General features: G+C 32.9%; 2 protein-coding genes across 2 annotated transcripts; one reads left to right on the forward strand and one right to left on the reverse strand.

Annotated features, from left to right (window-relative positions):
• Positions 1–6,000: 6,000 nt before the first annotated feature.
• On the forward strand, positions 6,001–12,333 carry LOC129809546 (GPN-loop GTPase 1). The gene is made up of 3 exons (XM_055859468.1): positions 6,001–6,223; positions 6,286–6,880; positions 11,959–12,333. The coding sequence occupies exons 1-3, from the start codon at positions 6,001–6,003 to the stop codon at positions 12,278–12,280; spliced, it is 1,140 nt and encodes a 379-aa protein (XP_055715443.1). The 3' UTR covers positions 12,281–12,333.
• On the reverse strand, positions 12,271–21,583 carry LOC129809545 (nardilysin-like). The gene is made up of 6 exons (XM_055859466.1): positions 21,181–21,583; positions 19,621–21,101; positions 16,195–16,583; positions 15,974–16,131; positions 12,945–13,341; positions 12,271–12,879 (listed from the first exon to the last, which is right to left on the reverse strand). The coding sequence occupies exons 1-6, from the start codon at positions 21,351–21,353 to the stop codon at positions 12,277–12,279; spliced, it is 3,201 nt and encodes a 1,066-aa protein (XP_055715441.1). The 5' UTR covers positions 21,354–21,583; the 3' UTR covers positions 12,271–12,276.
• Between the last annotated feature and the right edge of the window lie 780 nt (positions 21,584–22,363).

Consider the following 22,363-nt stretch of genomic DNA (forward strand, 5'->3'; position numbering starts at 1 on the left):
CCCTGTTCGTGTGAAGAATCACATTTCTCTCCATATCATCCCATTTTCCAATTATTTCTCCTTCTCAAGACCACAGTAATCGATGCATTTACAAGAAATATATTTAAAAAAAAATACCATTAACAAAAAAAACATACATATTCACTCAAAAAAATATCAGAGCAATATTTTAGCGTTTTTGTGAACGTATTTTAATTGAGAACAAAATTATTTACATACAGTGTTTCAATAATGTGATTCTTTTCCAGTATTAATCGAATTATGCGCTTGTTTTTTGGTATAAGATTACATAAAATGGTTATATTAAATGTTTACCACACATTCTAGAATACATAAAAATATGAGAAAAGGAAACTAAAAGGGTGAGTTTTTTATTAGCACGTGGAGCTCTGTTGCATCCCTTCTTCTTCTTCTTCTTCTTTTAATTTGTACGGCTGTCAGACTCAGCAAAGGTCCATATAGCCACTTGAGTTCGTTGAATTGTTGATGTGTGTTGAATTCTTCAGTGTGTCTTCGCTGCTATAATGTTGATGTTGATGATCATGATATCAATTTTATATATATATTTTTTAATCAATGTTTTCTGTGTGTTGCCAATGGATTAAAGATCATTGTAAATCTTTTTCTACAGGGTTGCTACAGACCTAAGGATAAGTCGAAATAAGCAACCCTTGTGAGTTTATCAGGATCTTTTTGGTAACATTTGAATTCACATGAATATTAACTGTTCAACTGTTCAACTATTTACTGGTTTATATGGAAGCTTTGATACTTGTTACAAACGCACAAATGTCTTTATAGGTTTTATGGTTAATAGGATTTAGTATTTTTTTGATGTCTTCTTTTTCTTTTTTAATTGAGATATAGTTATCTCTTATCATTTTATATTTTTCACATTTGATTATTAAATGGTTTATATCTTCTACTTCATTGCAATTTTCGCATAAATTAGTTTGTTCTATTTTCATTAGGTTGAGGAATTTTTTGTCAAAGCAATGTCCAGTTCGGATTCTTGATAAAGTTTTAATTTCTTTTGTTGATAAGTTTATTTCACTAAACCACGGTTTTGGTTCTAGCAAACCTTTTCTCACTTCATAGTTAAATTTTCCTTTAATTTCACTTATTGCTGTCCATTTTTCTTTCCATATGTCCCACATTGTATCTTTTCTTATTTTATGACTTTCTTTAAACGTTATTTTAATGTTTGTTTCTTCTCCTTCGTCTAACGCTTTTTTTGCTTCTCTATCTGCTATTTCATTTCCTTCTATTCCTATATGGCCTGGCAGCCATTGTATAATCACATAGATATTATTTTCACTTACAAGATTTTTTATTTTATTTTCGTAAAATTTATTACTTTTGTTTATTAAGCTTTCACACGCGCTTTTAGAGTCACTGTATATTATTATTTTGGATTTTTTCATAGTTACACTGAATTTTATTGCTAAATAAATTGCCACTAATTCGACTTCTTTAATTGACACTTTTTGATTAATTTTTGCTTTATATATCTCTCCACTATTTTTAAAGAATATACTTAGGCCTCTTTTGCCATTGGCTAGAGAACCGTCCGTATAAATGCTTTCATAGTCTTTAAAATGGTTGATAGTTTCTAGTGCACTTTGTTTTAATATTACATTATTTAATTGTCTTTTATTAGCACAGCCTCTTATTAAACTTTTGTTGATTTTAAGGTTAACTGGCATATTTTGTTCTTTTGTTACTATAGCAATGTCTTCGAGATAATTATGTACGTTTTTAATTTGTTTAATTTGCGGTAAGTTGGGTATTCTTTGTCCCAAGGACATCTTTTTTGCGATGTACTTGGCAGTTGTTGATTCCATTTCCATTTGGATTGGTAATTCGCCTGAATCTGCTAAAATAGCGTTGATTGGAGTTGATTTGGTGTATCCCATAATTCCTCTCAGTGCTTGGTTGGCGATCACTTGAAAAGGATTTTTTATCCAGTCTTGGTCCTTGTTGAAAAATGCTGGTACTCCAAATAAAATTCTAGATTTAACTAGGGCGTTATAAACGTTGAGTAGAGTTTTAGGATGAGCTCCTCCATGGTATTTACAGAAGATTTTTAACATATTTATATAAGTTTTACAGTTTTCTTTCACTTGTCTTATATGTGCAGTAAACCTTAATCTATCATCAACTATTATTCCTAAAATTTTTTGCTTTTTAACTCTTTCTAAACTTACATAATTTAAAACTACATTTTGATTATCATGTGTACGGCTATTATCAAATATCATAAAGGAACATTTTTCAGGATTTAATTTCAGTCTTAATCTGTTAATGGCTTCATTAAATTTACTAAGAATTGTATTGGCATTAAAAAATAGTTCTTGTGACGTATTTCCTGAGATAATTAAGCTAATGTCATCTGCAAATTGCATGATCTCACAATGCTCTCCATTTAATTTGTGTAAATTTGATGTATAAATATTGAAAAGAGTTGGGCTTAGTTTTGACCCTTGGGGGAGGCCTGCACTTGTATTAACTATTAAACTGTAATCATTTGATTCTAAAGTGACTTTTCTGTTAACTAAAAATTGTTTGATCCACTCTCTTATTTCAATAGGAATATTCATGTCCTTCAATATTTCAATTAGGATGAAGACGTTTACTCTGTCAAATGCTTTGTTTAGATCTGTTATAATAATCATGGTTTTTTTATTATTCCTTTTGTTATATTGTACTATTTCAATTAGTTTAATTATGTAATCTGTTATGTTTTTATTTTTACGGAAACCGTAAACATTCTTATGAATTAAATTATTCTCTTCTAATATTTTCTCTAATTTTTGTTTTAGAATAGTGTGAAACAATTTAGCAATGTTATTTATTAATGAGATTGGTCTATAGTTTTCTATATTAGATGGGTCTTTGTTGGGTTTCGGGATGCCTATGATTTTTATTTCTTTCCAGTCTTTTGGGAGTGCTTGTCTTTTCCATACTTCATTAAAACTGTTAACGAGATTTCTTAAAAGATTTGGAGGTAGCATTTTTAAAATATTATTGGAAATTTTGTTTATACCTGGAGCTGATTTATTGCTATTTTTTATTATGAGGTCTATTTCTTGCAGTTGGCAGAAGTCATAATTAATCTCTACTTTTTCGATGGGAAAAATAAGTTCATCTTCGTCTACATAATTATTCGATAAGAATTTTTTACCCATTTCTTCATTATTTAAGATACTATTATTCCCCTTATATTTTTTGGTATTGAACTTATTTACTTTATTCCAGATAGTTTTTATATCATGATTTGGATTTATACTGTTTAGAAATTCTATCCAGGCTTTCTTTTTAGCTTTTCTTATTTCTATTTTTAATTTACATGTTATTTTTTTGAGTTCAATCAGCGTGAAGAGATTTTTTGTTCTTCTATATATCCTTAATTTGGCTCTTTTGATTTTCCAAAGATTTGTGAGGTATTCATTCCACCAGATTTTCGGGATATATTTGTTGTTTTGTATATTAATATTTACTGTATTTTGCTGGATAATAGTTTTAAGGCAATTCTCTATTTCTTGTAAATTGGGATTATGTTCAAAATTAATTTCTTGTAACTGACTTTCAATACCTTTATGATTTATTTTCTGTTTGATACTATTGTGATAAGTGGTGTCATTACTGTGAATATCTATAGAAATCGCATAATGATCAGAAATTAAATGTGAATTATCGACTAACCAACTCGTATTAGTGATTAGATCTTGGGAAACGCATGTTATATCAATTGCTGAACTATAATTTTTATGTATATTAACGTAAGTGTGAGATCCATTGTTCAAACAAATAAGATTTGATTCAGTAATAATATCTGCTAAAATTATTCCTCTACTATCATTCTTTGAATTGTCTTCCCACATTTCATGGTGACCATTTAAGTCTCCACCTATAATGACATTTTCTTTATTGTTATATGTATCTATTAATTTTTGAAAGTCTTGTTTAACTATTTCGTTATTTGAATCAGGTGGGATGTAACAAGATATTACATTGTAGGTTTTATCTTTCGTTCTTAGTTTAACTTCTACAACTTCGATGGCATTATATTGAAATGAGTTTTGTATGCATGCATTTGCATCAAACTGATTTCTAATTGCAATTCCCACACCGCCCCATCCAACAAGTCTACTGTTTAAAAATAGTTTAAAACCTGGTATTTTAACTATTTCATCTTTTTTTGTAAAAGTTTCACTTAATAATATGATATCACTTTTAATATCATTAACATAATATAAAAGTTCTTCTTTGTTTCTTTTCAAACTTCTAATATTAATTTGAGTTAATTTGATCATTTAAACAAAGATTTTTTGGTTGTGTTTTAAAATGTCTCTCAATCTACTAATCACTAATACCTCATTTTTGTAGCTCTCCTCCGATGTGACGTTAGTGCAGATTTCGCGCACTAAGTCCTTGATTTTGTCTAGTGCCTCAATGAGACCAGCATTCTTAACAGATAAATCTCTAATTTGAGAGTATTCGGTTGAAAAATCAGTTTTTGGTAGTCTTGGAAAATCTCCTCCATTGTTGAGTTCCTCTAAAGCCTCCCTGTATGTTTTCTTCTGCTTCACCATTATTTCCTTGATTTTATATTGTCTTTTCCTCTCAACACAGGTGATATCATTCGTTTTGTGGTCCCCAGTTTGGCAGAACTTACAGAACGTCGAACATTCGTGATTGGGAGTTTCGTTTTTGGTGCATATTTGGCATTTCTTTTCATTTTTTTGCATATTTTTTTAAAATGACCATAGCTGAGACAGTTGGAACAAAAGGTAGGTTTTTGGAAAAAGAAGCGCACTTTATAGGGTATCATAAATAGTTTCACTTCCTTCGGGAGAGTGAAACATCGGAAAAAAATTTTTATCTTATTTGTGGGTGATGCTTTCTTCTTTGTTTCATCCCATTTTGAGATCCTCTCAATTTTGGTGATGGCTTCATCAGCTTCCAGTGAGTCGAATAATTCTTCATCTGAGTGTTCTGTTGACACATCGTCAATTACCCCAATTGATGTAAGATACATCGCTGGGACTGATACTTGGATTTTCTGCAGTCTTGCTATTCCAGTATCTTTTAGGATTTTATTGGCCGATTCGGGGTCTTTGAGGGTTGCCTTGATGCTGTTTTCATCCATTTTTATGATCTTTTCTATTTTTTGTTTTCCAACAATTTTTAAAATAGTTTTTGCGAGTTCTGTGTACGGTGTGTCTTCTTTCCTCAGAACAATCACAAACGGACCTCTATCCGTATGTTTGTACTTTAGCTCTTTTGTCGGCGCCTCGGTTTTTTTTTCATTGCTAACCCTTTTTCCAGATGTTTGTTCAGCTGCAATTTCCATTTCTGCATCTTCATGAGTCATCTCGTTTTGGGTGTTTATTGTCTTCACTGGTGAAACTCCTATCACTTCATGAATTTTTTGGAAATTCATCTCTTCGTCTTCTGGTGATATCTTTGTCTTTTTATGCGGCATGATGTCCTCTGATTTTTCTTGTCTCGAATATGGTTTACGCGCTTCTTTGGGTAGGGGGTGATTTTTCGGGGATGAATTTGCAACTTTTTCCTTTCCTTTTTTATGAGATTTCATTTTTCCCCAGAGTTTTCTTTGCCCTCCAAGGAGGGCTTTCTTTATTCCACTGCCTTTTGTAATGTTCTAAATTATTCACACTATTTTACTATAAAAGATCAAAAATTCACTAATTAATATATAAAGCTGATTAAAAACTGTTTTATCTTAATTTAAACACAAAAACCACAATAGTTTTCTTGCACTGAAAAAATAACGATGTTCACACTTCAAAGGTTTGAACTGGAATGGGTTGCATCCCTTGCCATTTCCCGCCAAATTTCTCTGTGGAACAAAACCCGAGTTCCACAAACAAATTGGCCTGTGGAATTCACAAAACCTAACCTCAATTTGCAACAATAACAAAGTGTGTGCGCTTCTCTTTTTCATATTTCTTCAGTAATTTTGGTGGTTTTGAGATGGATTCTGGACAAGAAAGCACCAGTTCAAGTGACAAAGAGACTTCTAAAAGAAAATTCGATATAAAAGACAAGCCAGTGTGTCTAATAGTACTGGGAATGGCTGGATCCGGAAAGACAACCTTTGTGAAGAAATTGGCACAGAATTCTTACAAAAATAAGTTACCCTACCTAATAAATCTCGATCCAGCATGCAAAGAAGTCCCCTACCCAGTACATATTGGTAGGATTAACTAAAATATCTGTTCCCGGAAATAAAATTCTAATGTAAAAACAATTTTACAGACATCAGAGATACAGTCAACTACAAAGCCGTAATGAAGGAATACAAATTGGGACCCAATGGAGGAATTGTCACAGCTCTAAACCTCTTCTCCACAAAATTTGGCAAAGTCGTGGATCTCATTGAGAAAGCTGGAGACAAGCACGAATTATGCATTATTGATACTCCTGGGCAAATTGAAGTTTTCACATGGTCAGCTTCAGGGACAATCATAACAGAAGCCCTGGCAACCTCATTCCCCACAGTGATTGTGTATGTTATGGATGTAGTTAGATCGACAAATCCAACAACATTCATGTCCAATATGCTCTATGCTTGTTCCATCCTCTACAAAGCCCGCTTACCCTTTATCATTGCCATCAACAAAATCGATGTCCAAGATCATGATTTTGCCCTGGAATGGATGCAAGATTTTGAAGTGTTCCAGGAAGCACTGGAGAACCAAAAATCCTACGTGAGCACTCTCACAAGGACAATGTCTCTCACACTGGATGAATTCTACCGGGATCTGAGGGCGTGTGGAGTATCTTCAATAACCGGAATAGGATTTGCTCAATTGTTAGATCACGTTAGTGATGCAGTGAAGGAGTATGAGAGGTAAGTTTCCAATTGATCTTGAGATAATTTAATGTGGCATGGGTGGCATGTGATTTTCTGTACGAATTTTATTTAGTAAAATTTAGAGATTCTCTTATAAAAATTAAAGAAGTGACAAAGCATTCAATGCTTTGCTAAATGCTCGAATACGTGACTTCGGTGCTATACCGAATACACTTCGAGAAGCCTCCCAGAAAAGCTGAAGAGAGATAATACAATTGAATTTCAAATAAAAATTTAATATCGGATCATAGTCGGTTCACCGGTTTATAACCGGTTGGAACAAGTTCAGACTTATCAAAAATTCCAAGACCTTTCTAACGAGCCCAAACATGGTCTCATTGGTTTGAGAAATACGCTCACTATAGCCTATCTATCATTTGACCTTGAAAAATCGTTAAAAGTCGCGCGACGTGTTTTCGAGCAGAATACTAAAAAATGGATTTGGAGAGGTGGGAAGAAAATGAGAGGCATGTGAAAGATCCAAGTCCCTATCTCTAACTGTTTGGCTTTGAGGTCTAATGACAGACAAACAACGGCAAGTCATTTCTCAGAAATGCGAAAATTCAGTAGCCTCTCTCAAATTCGGGCATTTGGGACCGAAATGTCGCCCGAATCAGAGAGAAATTCGGGCGACAAATTTTTTAACCCTCTAACGGGTAAGATCGCCTCCAGGCGGTCTTCACAAAAATCACAATTACAGCGACAATAAAGGTTTTATTTATACAAAAGTGCTATAGTGTCCTCGGTAATAGTCTTATAAACATCTCTTGAAAGTTTGAACTCATTTCGACTCTTCGTTTTCTTGCTATTCCCAGTTTTGTGTGACAGGTCAAAGAAAAAGCAACAAAAAATAATTGTGCAAAAAAAACTCATTTTCAATTTCCATAAAAAATACCGATTTAAAGTTATCTGACTAAAATAAATTTATTTTTTACTGAAAGATATGTCATTCTACTTTGTATATTTTATTTAAAAAATTTGAAAAAACTAAAAATATGAATTTTAGAAGCAAAAAGAGTTTCAAAAAAAATTATATTTTCTCATTTTACTGTGAGCATTTTACTGTCAATGTGATTCTGCCCTTATCCTTCAAAGAAATATTTTCAAACGCAAATAACAAGAATTTTCTAAAAAATAAATACCGAATTTCTAATAAATAAATATCGAATAAAAACTAAATCTAATTTTAGAAAATCTTTATGACTTTGAGATTATTGAAAAATAAATAAATCTTTTACTAGGATTTTTTGGAAAAAATCACCTAGGGTAACTGTACAAAATTTCGGCCAGCTTGCAATTTCGCCCACTTCTGTTATTCCTCAAATATCCATTAATTTTTAGTTTTTGCATAATCTATCAATTATACAATGCCAAAATGAAAAAAACAGAAAATGTCGCTTCGACGATCAGGATGATGTGAAAAAGACTTTGGAGGAATTCCGAAAGGGCAAGGAACTATGGGAATTAAGGTAGCCGAAATATTACCCAAAGCTACACAGTAAAAAATTGTGTGAGAAATAAAGTTGTGTATTTGAAAAGTTGTGTAAATTCACAAGCAATATGGTTGTAAATTGTAAAATTACTATCATAGTGGTGGTATGATACTAACATAATGCTAGTAAAATTATGTATTGTGTAAGGAAATTTGTGTATTGGAAAATTTGTGTGAGAACTGTCAAAATTTCATTGTTTACTATTGCAATTATTCTAAGATTTCAGACAGTTTTTGCATTTTTAACTGCCTAAATTGTCTTCTGGAATCATTCATTGGATTCTTAAAATGTGCCTCAGTCGTGAAAAATTAGGAATAATTATGTAATAACAGAAAACAGAGGAAGCATCATGTAAATTAGAGAAATTGACGATGCAACTCTTGGCCATTTGCTGAAGAGAAGTAAGCAAGTCGGTAGCGCAGGCAGAAAACACGAGACCATCAACGCAAAGATTATGGGTTCAAGTCTCAGACTCTCTCTTATTTTTTTTTCCTTTTTTTATTCTTTTTTTCTTTTTTTTCTTAGTTTAATACCGAGACATATCACAGATAATACAAATAAACCGAACAAAATTGCTCTACAATCAAAATTATAGACAGGAAGCCATTTCATAAAATTGAAAATACACAACTTTGCCAATACACAACATTTCCAATACACAAAATTTACAACCATAGCGCTCGTGCAAAAATTACCAATCGTAGTGGTTGTAAATTTTTTTACTGTGTATGTCTATATTTCTATTTATTTAAAAATGTATTAAGAATGATTTTAGAGAAAACAAATACGATAAACTATCAGCAAGGTTCCAAGTAGCACTCCTTAAAAAGAAGTAACAAAAAAATCAATATGTACTAAAAATATTACATTTCAAACTCAAGATTTGACTCTTGCATGCAAATAAGCCGAAATTTAATACTCTTACCCTAATGATTTCTTTTCTTGAGTTTTTTTTCTTTTAAATTCATTTCTGTATCGATTTTAACCAATTTTGGAAAATCGTACAAAAACGTTCTCTTCGATCTGAGTAGCTTTTCTTGGTGGAAATGTGAACCTGAAAATAATGTCGATAGACCTTTCAGATCAGGAAAATTTCATGAAATCAAAATTCGCATCCCTTTCTCTCTCACACGTTTTGCATAATGTCTATCTCATTCTTTTGCACTACAAATTCGAATGAGCTAAATTGAATTTGTTGTGATGTTTCAAAGAAAAAGAAGAGTGCGGAGGAATGAGACACATATGTAAAACGTGTGAGAAAGAAAGGGATGCGAATTTTGATTTCATTAAATTTTCCTGATCTAAAAGATGTGCCGGAACCACTAAAACAAAATTTCCTAAACTAAAAAAAAACTTTAATCCAATTTTGAAAGGTTTTAAGCATTTCGGTTTAGTTGATGAACTTTTTCCTTGCTTTCCAAATATATATTAATTCTGTTTAGTCTTTAAGAGAAAGTGATCGGAGCGTCAATTTTTCTTTGAAACATCCTTTTGCAATTTTCTACAACTTCTCTCTAAAACTTCTCTGAAAACATTTCCAAATGGATTTTCTTGGGTGAAAATTCTGATAAAGGAAAACCTTATAATGTTTTTGATTAACCTGGTGGATTTAGAGAGCTGAAAGCTTGCTAAAAACACCAAGAAGAATTTTCAATTTAGACAAAATGCCGGAAAATTGACTAATAATTAAAAAGAAAATGCTTTTTAAAATCTCATTAAAATTTCTACAGTTTTGTCCAATTTTTTTCAAAAAAATTCATGGTTAATCAATTTTAATTATTTTTTCAAGCCCAGATGTGAAAACTTTGAAATATTTCCTTAAAATTGTTTAAAGAAAATTCTCGTAGATTTCTTTCGGAAAAGTTCATGAGAGCTTTCCCAAATGTCAATTTTCAGTTTTTAATGAGATTTTGTGCATCATTTATTTTAAAAAAAAATCACCAGAAATGCCAGAAATCCATTCTTAATGGATCCTGCACACCTCTTAGATCAGGAAAATTTCATGGAATGAAAATTCACATCTATTTCTTTCTCAAAAAATTTGTAGGATTTACAGGATTTACATAAGTGTATCCTACTCTTTCGGTCTTAAAATTCGACTAAACTAAATTTAATTTGGTGGGATGTTCAAAAGAAGAAGAAGAGTGACAAAGTAGGATAGACATATGCAAAACTTTTAAGAAAGAAAGGGATGTGCATTTTTATTTTATGAAATTTTCCTGATCTAAAAGATGTACCGAAGTCATAATATAATAAAATTAAATTAAAAATTCTAGTAACGTAAAAGTAAACCAGGGACACCGCATAAGAAAATTAGAAAACAAAAATTAATATAAAGCAATGGAGTTTCGCGGACTGCTCGACCTCATGTCGTAGATATTATAATCAAAAGTGCTTACAATATTGAAGTTAAAAAAAAATCTTTATTGGTCTAACTTATGGGAAAATGCTTTGTGATCATGAGTCTCACACATTTTTTTTTGCGCCATACAATTTCTTATAAGGGAAGAGTACCCCGGATCGGAATGTTAAGAGACATGCTCCATATTTAGTTCAAAATATAATTCACAAAACATTATTTGGTAAATTTATTTATGCTAATTGATACATTAGTGATCCCTTTAACTATATATCTGTGCTTTTGAATTTTTAATTTTTACAATAAATTAATAAAAAGTATGTGTAATTGCAAACTTGCAGTCTGTACCTCGGATCGTCAGGAATTTAATCAAGTGTCTCAGGAAAAATTGGTTTTATAAATTAAATCTGAGTTAATGCACTGTATTCTTGTGAGAGTTAAATGGTAAAAAGTAGCTAATAATTTTTAAAAAATCATTTGATTTGGAGCAACAATGTGGTATTAAGATGACTATCCGAGGAACACTGCCGATCGCTGGTACTCTTCCCTTATTTACTCGTTAACAAGGGACAAACCGATTTAGATGTCATCTTAATGGTTTTATTATTGGCTCATAACTGGCTCAGACTTATCAAGGATTCAAAGGCCTTTCCAATGAACCTAATCTTATCCATATCACTTGAGAAATGCACACTCCAAACTTATTTTAACATCTGACCTTGAAAAACCAATATGTCTCCTGCGAATGATTTATATCAGAAAAATTACATTTGCATTATCCATCCCATTTTTTTACATTCTTCTTCGTCTTCTTTTTCTCCGAGAACGCGGTAGAACCAAAATATTTTATTGGATTTAAAGTTTTTTCATATGTCATCAATGATAAAATTTTACATTTCTCTTACATGTTAGAAAATTTAGACTGATTAACTAAAATATTTAACTCTTTCAGGATCGCAGCATATGCTGCAAGCCAATTTCACCATTTTTAATTCAAAAATATCTAAGCTTAGGAATTAATTGAAGTCCTACAAAAAATATCTTACATTTGGACATTCTTATAGTTTGTAATCATCTACAAGAATCGGATTTTTATCAGTTCTGAATAATTAAAAAAGCATTGTTTTTCACAGAATATTCATATGCTGCTTTGGGTACTCAGAGTCCCAAAAGAGACGAAAAAGTTAAGAGTTTATTTTACACTGAAGAATATGTCTTTCCAGGGAATTCAAAGCAGATTACATCCGACTCCGGGATACCAAGGAGAAGGAAAAGGAACAACTTGAGAAAGAAAAGCTCTCAAAAGCAGCTGAAGAAGGAGTTGGTACTGAAATCCCAATGGGATTGATTACCCATTTGCCCAGTGGTCGCGAGCTGTCTGACATTTATCTGAAGCATCCTGGAAATGAAGATTCAGAAGATGATGAAGGCACCGAAGAGAAACCTGTGGGAGCCACGGACGAAGAAATGGAGGAACAGAACTTTACCAGTTTCGTCAGTCGACACAAGGAAATACAACAAGATAAAAAACAAAATAAAGATTAACGGAGCTTCTTATTGACGGCCGGATGTAAGAATAAACTTTTCCTAAATTTATCTACATCTGTTATGAACTTCGATGCAGGTTCCCCTGTATTTGTGACATCATAAATCAACTCCAAGGATTGAGGTAATTTTTCTTGATCTTCCTGAACCTCATCGGCATCCTTATTTCCCCTCACATGAACACACAGCTTCCGTGTAAATTTCTCATCAAGAGCATACTTCCGGTAGAACTCAATCATTTTCTCTTGAGAGATATTTCTCAAAATATCCACTTCCTGATTAGTACGGTCATATATATACTGCTCAGTGGTAATTTCTTCCCAATTTCTCATCACTTCATCCCTCAAAGTAATATCAGGCATCAATTTGGTCTTTATCAGTGACTCTCTGGCATGTTCATAATCTTCCGAGGGCATCTCTTGCAGAATCTTCAAAAAGTCCTTCTCAAACATCTCAATACGCTGTCCAATGTATTCCACAGAAAACATACTCTCCTGCGAATTAACTCCAATAGTCCAAGCATTAATTCCACAATTCTCTCTAAAATCACAATTTACATCATATCCCAATTGTTCTTGTGTTCTTAATTGATTGAAAAGCTAAAAAAAACAGAAGAAAAAATTGGAATGCGTAAAACAAAACCTTTTCAATTTTTTTAACTTACCGGCTCCTCTAAAATATTCACCAGAAATTCCACGTAACAGGCATTCTCAATTGATGGAGCATCAATTTGATAAAAATTCACAACGTAGCTATTAACATCGTTGCTATTTAAGGCCTTTACGCGAACACAGCTATTTCCAAGAGGAATCTGATATGCTCTCTTCTCGATTGTCGTAAGATCTGCTATTGCAGAACTCTGCAGTGTGTCCAAAATATTCATTGTTATATTTTCCGCGTCTTCCTTTGAGATATTACCTTGGATTAATCCCTGAATTTTAAGAGACTGTAAAAAGTCCTTCGAGAATTCAAGAATTTCCAACATTGTCAGAGATTCCATAGCATTGTATTTATCATACTGAGGAATATGGGCTTTCTCCAGAAGGGACACTCTGATATCTCTGAAATGCGAATGGAAATCTGTCTTAAAAAGTTATCAATACTCCTTGAACATTCATAAATAATCCAAAAATTTAGTCTTTATAAATGGAAGGAGTAGTAAAGCGTACCCACCATGCTTTGCGAAATACTCGAACTCGTGTCTTCGGTGGGAGATATCTCAAAATTACTTTTGCTTCGCTTACCGTTTATTGTTTCACAATCTACTTGAACCGATATATTAATCGTCTTCTAAAATATCTTAGGAGTAACAATTGATTTACGGATACAAAATTTCTTACTGGCTCAAAAACGAATTAATTACTGGTTCCTAACCGATAGGAACCGGTTCAGACTTGAAAAAAAATTCCAAGATCGTTCCAACAGGGCTAAACATGAAACCATTAGGTTGACAAATCCGTCCTCTGTTGTCGAATATATCCGAAAATTAAAAAAAAAGCGTACGACGCGCTCTCGAAAAATCCCAACATTATTTGGATGGAAAATGGGGCTGATGGGATAAAATTAGGGACATGTTAATGGTGTTTATGTAGACTAATGTAAAGGGGGTCCCTTAGATGTAACAAGTTTCTATCTCTAACCGTTTGGCCAATAGGCGTGATAACGGACGAACGGAAAAACAGTGTAACATAATTTCTCAAAAATGGTTTGAAATGTGAAGATATCTCGAGAAAAGTGGTCCCCGAGGGGTCAAAGGTGGAAATTTAGAGGGTCAAAAAATCGAGGGATTACAATATCAACACCACTCTCTCTCTATGGACTTCGAGCAATGGAAGGGGTGAAAAAACGTCCTAGGGTGGAGTAAGTACTTTTGGCCACTTTAAGGTTTCATGTGCTTGTAATTTTTATAATCTTTATTTAAATAAAATGAAATTTTGTACAAAGATACCTTAAAGCCGTTTCTTCCTAATAATCCAAGAGAATTCCCAAAATTTTTTGGATATTTTAGTGAGAAATGCACTTTCTGCAACTATGCATGTTTCAGTACTTTTGGCCACTTTGTAAGCACTTTCGATCACTTGTTTCCAATAGAATTTTAATAAAATAACAGAAGAAATAGGTCTCGAAAACTTTCACAAATACACAGCACAAGTCCTATTCTTATTTAATACCAATTTTATGTGATTATTAGAGTATTTTAAACGACTTTTTGCACATTTTCTATTTGATGTAAAAATCAGTCAAAAGTCACGATTGTTTTTACTGAAATCTTCGAGGTGCACCTCATGTAAAATGTATGGGAAAATGAATGCCCAAAAGTACTTACACAGCCGAAAAAAGTAAGCTCTTTTAGCCACATCCGATTTTCATTTAATTTGTTAGAAAATATTATTAAGGGTGATATCACAATAAAATTTAATTAATTAAGAAATGGACTTTCATTGAATAACATCAAATATTTTCATCAAAAATATGAAATAATGCCAAACAATTTCTCTTAACATTAACAAGTTTCTTAGGAATCCAATGTTTTTTAGTGATTGTTTACCTTGTCGAGAATTTCTTTCAATAACTTAGAATTAATCAAGTCGATACAAAATGAAATATGGTTTTCTGATTCGTTAGATTAGAGGTAACGAAATAAGACCCATTTTCCTGTTCTAAATAAACTCATAATTGCCTTACAATGTGATTTTACTTTAGGTGGCCAAAAGTGCTTACATGGCCAAAAGGGCTGACTCTACCCTACCTCTACGAAATGAAGTGCTCAAAGCAATTGGTTAAGGTCGTGTGGCAAGTCAGACAGAGCTTTTGGCTTCTATAGCTCAGTTGATAGAGCATTCATCTGTATAACGAGAGATCCCCAGTTCAAACGGTTAAAGATATCAGCAATCCAATCGGTCTTAATCCCCCCTCCCCAGTAAACATTAGGGGGAAGTGGGGCACCTTTGAAATTGGGATTTTTCGCCTATTTTTAAATAAAATTGAGTCTTATCATGATATAATTTAGCTACACAAACAGATTGAGAAGCTAAATTATATCACCATATGGCTCAGTTTTAATTAAAAATAGATGAAAAATCCCAATTTCAAAGGTGCCCTACTTTCAAATGTGTCCCACTTCCCCCTATGCGATTTCTTTAAGGGCTCTGCCGTTACAGGTTCACTGACAGATTTAACACATTTTACATTATATTTGTTGAATTCGACCAAGCAAATTCAACCGTAATAAGGATATAAAAATTCGATTTTTAAAGATTTTTTAAAGATCGATTTCATCAAAGTTATGTTTTTCAAAAGCCTTGAAATTTCAAACCCAATTGCATTGGTCCTAATCGGTAATGAATTGGTAAACTATTCATAATATTAAAAATATTGCGTTTTTTTATTTTTCCGAAAACTTGTTGTTTAGAAGCTAAACGGAAAGAGATATCGACTTTCATATTTGAGTGACCCTCCATAAAAGGACATTATCTAGGGGTGTTTTATTTTTAGCCCTAAGGTTTTTCTTTTCCACCATAGTCATTTTTTCTTGTTTTCATTTCGAAAATGGCTTCAGTATTTTCTTTCATTTTAGAATATAATTGAAAAAATGAACATTTAGTCCGCCTGGGATTCGTTTCAATGTTTAAATGCATTTAGGAACATAAAAAATTAAAAACGGTTTTAAAATAATGAAAAATTTTTGCTCACCCATTGAGAGTTTTAGGCTTCAGCAGGTTATTGTAGTAATTCTCCAGATGCCTTGCTTTTAGCGTGAAAAACAAATCTTCCGTGAGATCATCCATATTTTTCATCTTCTTCACCATTGCATCCACAACTAGATGGAGTTTCTCATTGAATCCAGAAACCTAAAAAAAAAACACTTAATTGAACCTATTCCAATTCACGAAGAAATTAAAGAAAAAAATTACCGAAATCACAATACTTCTCTGGCCAGAAACTAGAGAAAATCCCAAATTAGCCTCAGTAGCTGGAGTGAGTTCTTCCAGGAGCAAATATTTCAGAATGAACACGTAAAACTGCATCATTGCGGCATTTTTGGCATTCATCAACGGTAATGGACTGGAGAAGCCGTAGAGAATCAAAGCATGTGGCAGTCCAAAGCGTGTATCCTCTCTGTACCACACCTCAGAGAGATCATCATGTCGAATGAGGTAAGGTGGCTTGGGGCAGTCAAGGGGACTTGTTGTAGAATGAAGTATTTTAAAGTCGCTGGTGATGAAGATATTTGTCTGATCTAAATTGAATTCTGGGAAGATCTCCACATTCTTCCTCATCAATTTCCATTCCTCAGGCATTTCTATAAAAAAGATTTTGAGGTTTCAGAGAGGGTTCTATAACTTTTCAAAAACGTGATTTTCACAAAGTTTGCAGAACAATTTTCAAAAAATGCCTTTTAGCACATTGATTCATATTTTTCAATCTTATTATTGCAGAATCATATAACGGCTTTATAAATTTTAAATATACAAAAATGACAACTAAAAGCGAAAATTCTAAACGCCAAAATCTATTCGGGATTTTGACCGAGACACCTTGTGAAACGCTACAACTTTTCTTAACATTACAATTTTCTGGGACAACCGCTAGGAAAACTAAAATCGTTCAATCGATTTTAGGATTTTTCCACTAAGTCAAAGTCGTTAGCAGTGGCGGATATAGGGGTTAGAAAAGAGGCAGTGCATATGAGTCCTCTACCCCGAGGAACCCCCTGAATAACCCTTTTAAATATTTCGTATGTTTTTTTTTGACTCATAAGACATTTAATTTTATCCATCTGGCTTCCTTTTCAGCTTTCAAAGTTTGAATTAACGATTCGATTCTAATCAAACACTAAACAAGCGCGTAGCGAACGGGAGGCAGGGATAGGCCGTCGCCCCTTCATACGATATACAAAAAATAAATAAATAAAATTATAAAACAAAAAATAATTCAAGAACATTAAAATTTATTTCATCTTAAGAACGTTTTCACCTAAGGCGCTTTTACTATTTCGAAATGTCTTTTGTACGATCTTGTTCTTTCCAAAAAGGCCAAATTGTTTTAATATTGATTAAAAATCGATATATGATATTTAAATTGTTCTGTAAAATCTAATTTTTTAAATTTTCAGAATAAATATGCTTTTTAGACAACTTTGGGGAAATTTTTGATCAAAAGGAAGCTACTATGTCGTTTTGAAAGAGATTTAAGGGAATATCTAGCTAAAATCTTTCCACATCAGGCCCCAAATTATCAAAATAAAATTGGAACAGAATTTTTGAAATAATCTTTCAAAAACTAGTTAAGACTACAAAAATGCATTTTCTTTCCATTTTCTATTAAAATCTCGCTATACTTTCTTCAAGAAAAGTCTTCTTGGTGGCTTTAGCAAACTTTCAGCTTACGAAACGAAGAATAAATTTAAAATTAGATTTTTAATTTTAAACATATAAAAAACATTTTTTTCTTTATAGGAATTTCTCGTCTTTGCAAATAATTTGAGATCATAAAAATCGTTGAAGAATGGTTTTATGATTAATTTTAAACAGAAAATTTGTTGAAATCTTCCTAAAGAAATTTCAAAAAAAAGAAACTGAAGTTGCTTTTGATCCTTTTCCTTAAAACCTTTAAAACAAAAAAAGTCTAATATTTGTTTATGAAAAAAAACTATTTATGAGCTATCTGAACTCCGAACTTCCTAAAATCATCAAAATTAAATTAAATCAAGATTGATGCTGATTTTTATAATATTAAATCTTAAAACCTTTTTGATCTGAGAATATCGTTTTTGGACTCTCAAGTTTACAATTCAATTTCCTGTAACAAAATGTTACTCAGATCTATGAAAACGTTTTTGTACCCCTTAACTAAATTTGTCGGAATCGGCACAAAATTAGAATATAAAAAAATTAGAATATAACAAATTAGGGTGGAATCACCACTTCTCGCCAGTGTCCCACTTTTTGCCTCTCATATTGAAATCGCTATTTTTCGCGATTTATGAAATAAATGATCCGCAAAGTTACTTATATTTTTACCGCTGCTACGTATAGAGTCGAAAAATAGTAACTATTAGTTTTGAATTTACGATTTTCATCATTTTTTAGAGCAATATTTTAAGCAAGTGAATTGAATCCAATATTTCTTACCCGATATGCTAAGTGTCATCAAATTTTCATCAAGCAAAGTATACTTTTTTGGATACATAATTTGTCTATTAAATATTTAATTACACTTGTGGGATAGATAAAAATTGTATTTAGTTAATTAATATTTCATTTTATATTATATTTATATAAAAATGAGGCATGGCGAAAAGTGGTAATCTTTGGGAATGATTTTACCACCTGTCGCCATCTCTTTTCAATAGGCGACGCTAACTTCATTTCGTAGATACTCAGTTGTCAAATCTGGATTGTACTTTATGCAATAGTCCAATAGTTTGATTTCTCAAATAAAAGAGAAGAAAAATCCTTTAAATTGAGTAATAATAGAGTGATCATGAGGAAAGAGAAACACTGAATGTATTCTTTGCATAATATTGCTCAAAATAATCGTGTTTGAAACTTTCCAAGTGGGTGGCGAGAAGTGGTTACAGAACTGGCGAAAACTGGTAAAAAGTGGCGGCGTAGTGATTATTTTTGCATTGTTAATAAAAATCAGTTTTTTAAGTAGTCCAGGGTTAAATTGGAGGACTATTGTTTTCACGAATCTGCAACCAATACATTTAAGTAACTTTGTGTAAAATTTGAGTTATATTGTAATAACAATAAGGGTTAAAATTAATTTCCGTTTTCCTAAACATGGCGATAAGTGGTTACTCCACCCTAGAATATAAAAAAAAAACAGAATATCTTCAAAAAACAGTTCCTAAATGATTTTTTCCCTAAGAGTCCTAACAAGGATTCTATTGATTTTTAAATAAGATCAGGTTCATAAAAATTGGATACTTTTGCAAATTTTCGAGAAAACTCTTGTTCTTTTCATTTCGAAGACGATTTTTTTTAGGTAATCCTCCAATTTGTCACCCCTCTTACTGAAATACAGACTACACCCTTGATACTAAATAGACTCTTGTCAATCCTGAATGATTGGCACCGCGATCTGAAGGTATCGCAGGGAGCCTTAGAGCCTCCTTGACAGATATGAGGATTAGCCGAGAGATGGCTTAGCGTAATTATATTAAAAATAATGGTTAAAGTGCATTTCCATCATTTTCCACTAAGTCGTCTCTCGGCTTAAATCGTAAGTGTGTCTAGGGCATTATGGTATCCCAGAACCCCCTTAATCATTTTCTAACTTGGCCTTTCACCCTCTATCCTCCACTGATCGTTAGATAAATCTTTCGTACTCACCCTCCATCCGGTACTCCGTTCCAAACCATTTCTCTTTGCAGTCTCTCGGAGAGTCATCATTGCACCAAATCATTATGTTGCACGGATCATTGTAGATTGAGTCAATGAAATCCTGTATTACCTCACTGTCGTACTCAAAGAACAATTTGTCACCATTGAGGACATACTTAGAAGGATAGTACTTCAGATTGAGCACTAGTTCTTCAACATTATCCACGGCATTTTTCTCATTTCTGTACTTGAATTTGGCATCTTCCACTGCCTGCAATTCACTGTAGATCCTCTTGGAATTCCCTTTTTGATGCAGCAATTTTATGTATGAAAAAATTGCTTTAATGACCGAAGGGATATTCTCGTAACCTCTATCCGTCAGACTCACTTCGATACTAAATATTGAATAGAGAGAATTGTTGGAAAATCCATCGGATTCATCTACTTCAGCCACAAGATCCAAAATCCAGAGTTTCTTTCTCAAATACGCACAGAGACTACCCTTTTGTTCGCCATCGAAAACATGGCCCACCAATTGCTGGGGCTTACACATGAACTCCCTGACCAGTGAAGGCAGACACCAACTAATCATTAGCCTCTTCATGGAAGCTATTGGCTTCACGTAGTACACTGTCTCGAAGAAATTGCTTGGGAAAACATTGGTATTGTTAAAGCAAGAAAAATCTTCTCCCGGAAGGTCATTGCAAGGAATCTCCGAGAAGTACTTCCTGACTATCCTCTCAAGTTCATCCAATGGATACCTGGCCTGCAATGTGAGGTACATTCTGTGCGCAGAATAGTGTCTCTTTTGAAATTCAACGACTCTTCTGTGCAATTCATCATCGTCAATGTTATTCTTGAGCGTCTCAAGATTTCCCCAGGCAAATGTATGGCAAGGATGATTGGAATTGGCCTGAGAACTTATCAATTGCTCAAGGCGTATATTGTCATCTTTACTTCTAGTGACAAATTCCGAGTCCACGGATTCTCTTTCCCGTTTGATGGAATCCTTCTTGAGCAGAGGCTCCACAAAAAGTCGTGAGAAAATATCCACAGCTCCTTCGAGATGTTTTTCCGGGATTTCAAAGTAAAATACAGTTTCTTCATAATCTGTACTTGCATTGTCACTTCCTCCATGTTTCCTAATAAATTTATCATATTCATTCTCCTCAGGATACTTCTTACTACCCATGAAGATCATGTGTTCCAGAAAGTGGGCTAGTCCATTGATATCTGGTGGATCACTGAAAGAACCCACATCTACAAGCAGAGAAGCTGCAGCCATCTTCTCTTGTTCGGCAACGGCACTAGAGGATTCTGAACAACTACCTGAGAAGGTATCAGAATCCAATGATGAGGTACTCTCACCATCGTACTCATCTGAAGAGAGGGATGATGTATTTATGGAACTAGATTCAGTATCACTCTCACTTATTGGAGATGGATCCGAAATGAGCAGCACTTTAAGCTTATTCGGAAGGTAGAATATCCTGGAAACCATGAAGATAAGGATTCCTCAATATACAGAAACTTCAAGTGAATCCAGTGAATCTCCACTCTTGAACTAACCTGTAATCTTTCTTGTCCGAGAACGATTTATCCGGTACTTCATAGGTAGTCACTTCAGTGGACACTCCCATTGAAACACTCTTAACTTTTATCCTTTTAGATATTTTCTTCTTCCCAAGAGAGGATAACTTGCGTTTAGCTAAAGACGATAATTGACTACCAACACGTTTCATCAACAATAAAATTAATAAGGAACTAAACACAAAAATATGACTTGTGGATTTTTATATATAAGCAGCGCTTGAGGTCAATAATTAATTAATTACACTATCAATTGATTTATTAGGTTACCCTGTGGTTTCGTGGAAACCACAAATTTTCCCAAATTCTCAGGGAAAATCAGACCACGCGATCAACGACAATGAACAAGACAAGAGTAAATAGACTTTGAGTAGAGCTAATAATCTTAGAAGATTAGAGATTTTTAAGTGTCCCAATTGAATCTTTAGAAGAATGGACTATTACATTAGGGTAAATTAAGCTAATTCAAAACCTGCTCCAAATGGAAATTTTTCGCTACTCCAAATGAAAACGTAATTGTTTTTATGATAAATACAGTACTAAATTATTATATTTATATATTTTTTATACCACAGTTTCATTATTTATTTAATTTTGCTCCAAATAAAGCGAAAATCCATTCATATACACAAATTTTAATTTGTTAATTTCTCAGAAAAATTAAAAGTGTACCTTTTCACCAACGAATTTTTCATCGATCGACCATATTTTCCAATGAAAAACACAATAAAATAAAGTGATTGTTGTTTATTCGTTTTGTTTAACAATGTCATATTTCTGGCTAATTTTAGTTAAATTAAGTGCTAATCTTTATTGTTAACGGTACGATCAGTTTTCAAATGAAATAATTACCTATTTCGTGAACAAAAAGGGTTTTTCTGAAGTGTCTGCAAATGCTTCAATAGGAACCCCGGAAATATGATTTTTTTGGAGATATTTCCTTAGATGGGAGCAGAGGAGAAAAGACCAGTAGGGGAATTCTGTAATTTTCGTGGCACTACCACTCGTGAGTTCGAAACCTGACAATGCCATTCGAGCTTTTTCTGTCATATCATATGAGTTCGAAAGTGCAATTCAGTGATTTTTTAATGAAATCGCTTTATTTGATGGTTTTATGAAAATATAGTTACGTCTTGGTTGATTTGTTTAACAAAATTCTTTG

This window comes from Phlebotomus papatasi, chromosome 1 (assembly GCF_024763615.1).
Source record: "Phlebotomus papatasi isolate M1 chromosome 1, Ppap_2.1, whole genome shotgun sequence".
In the NCBI taxonomy this organism is placed as follows: domain Eukaryota; kingdom Metazoa; phylum Arthropoda; class Insecta; order Diptera; family Psychodidae; genus Phlebotomus; species Phlebotomus papatasi.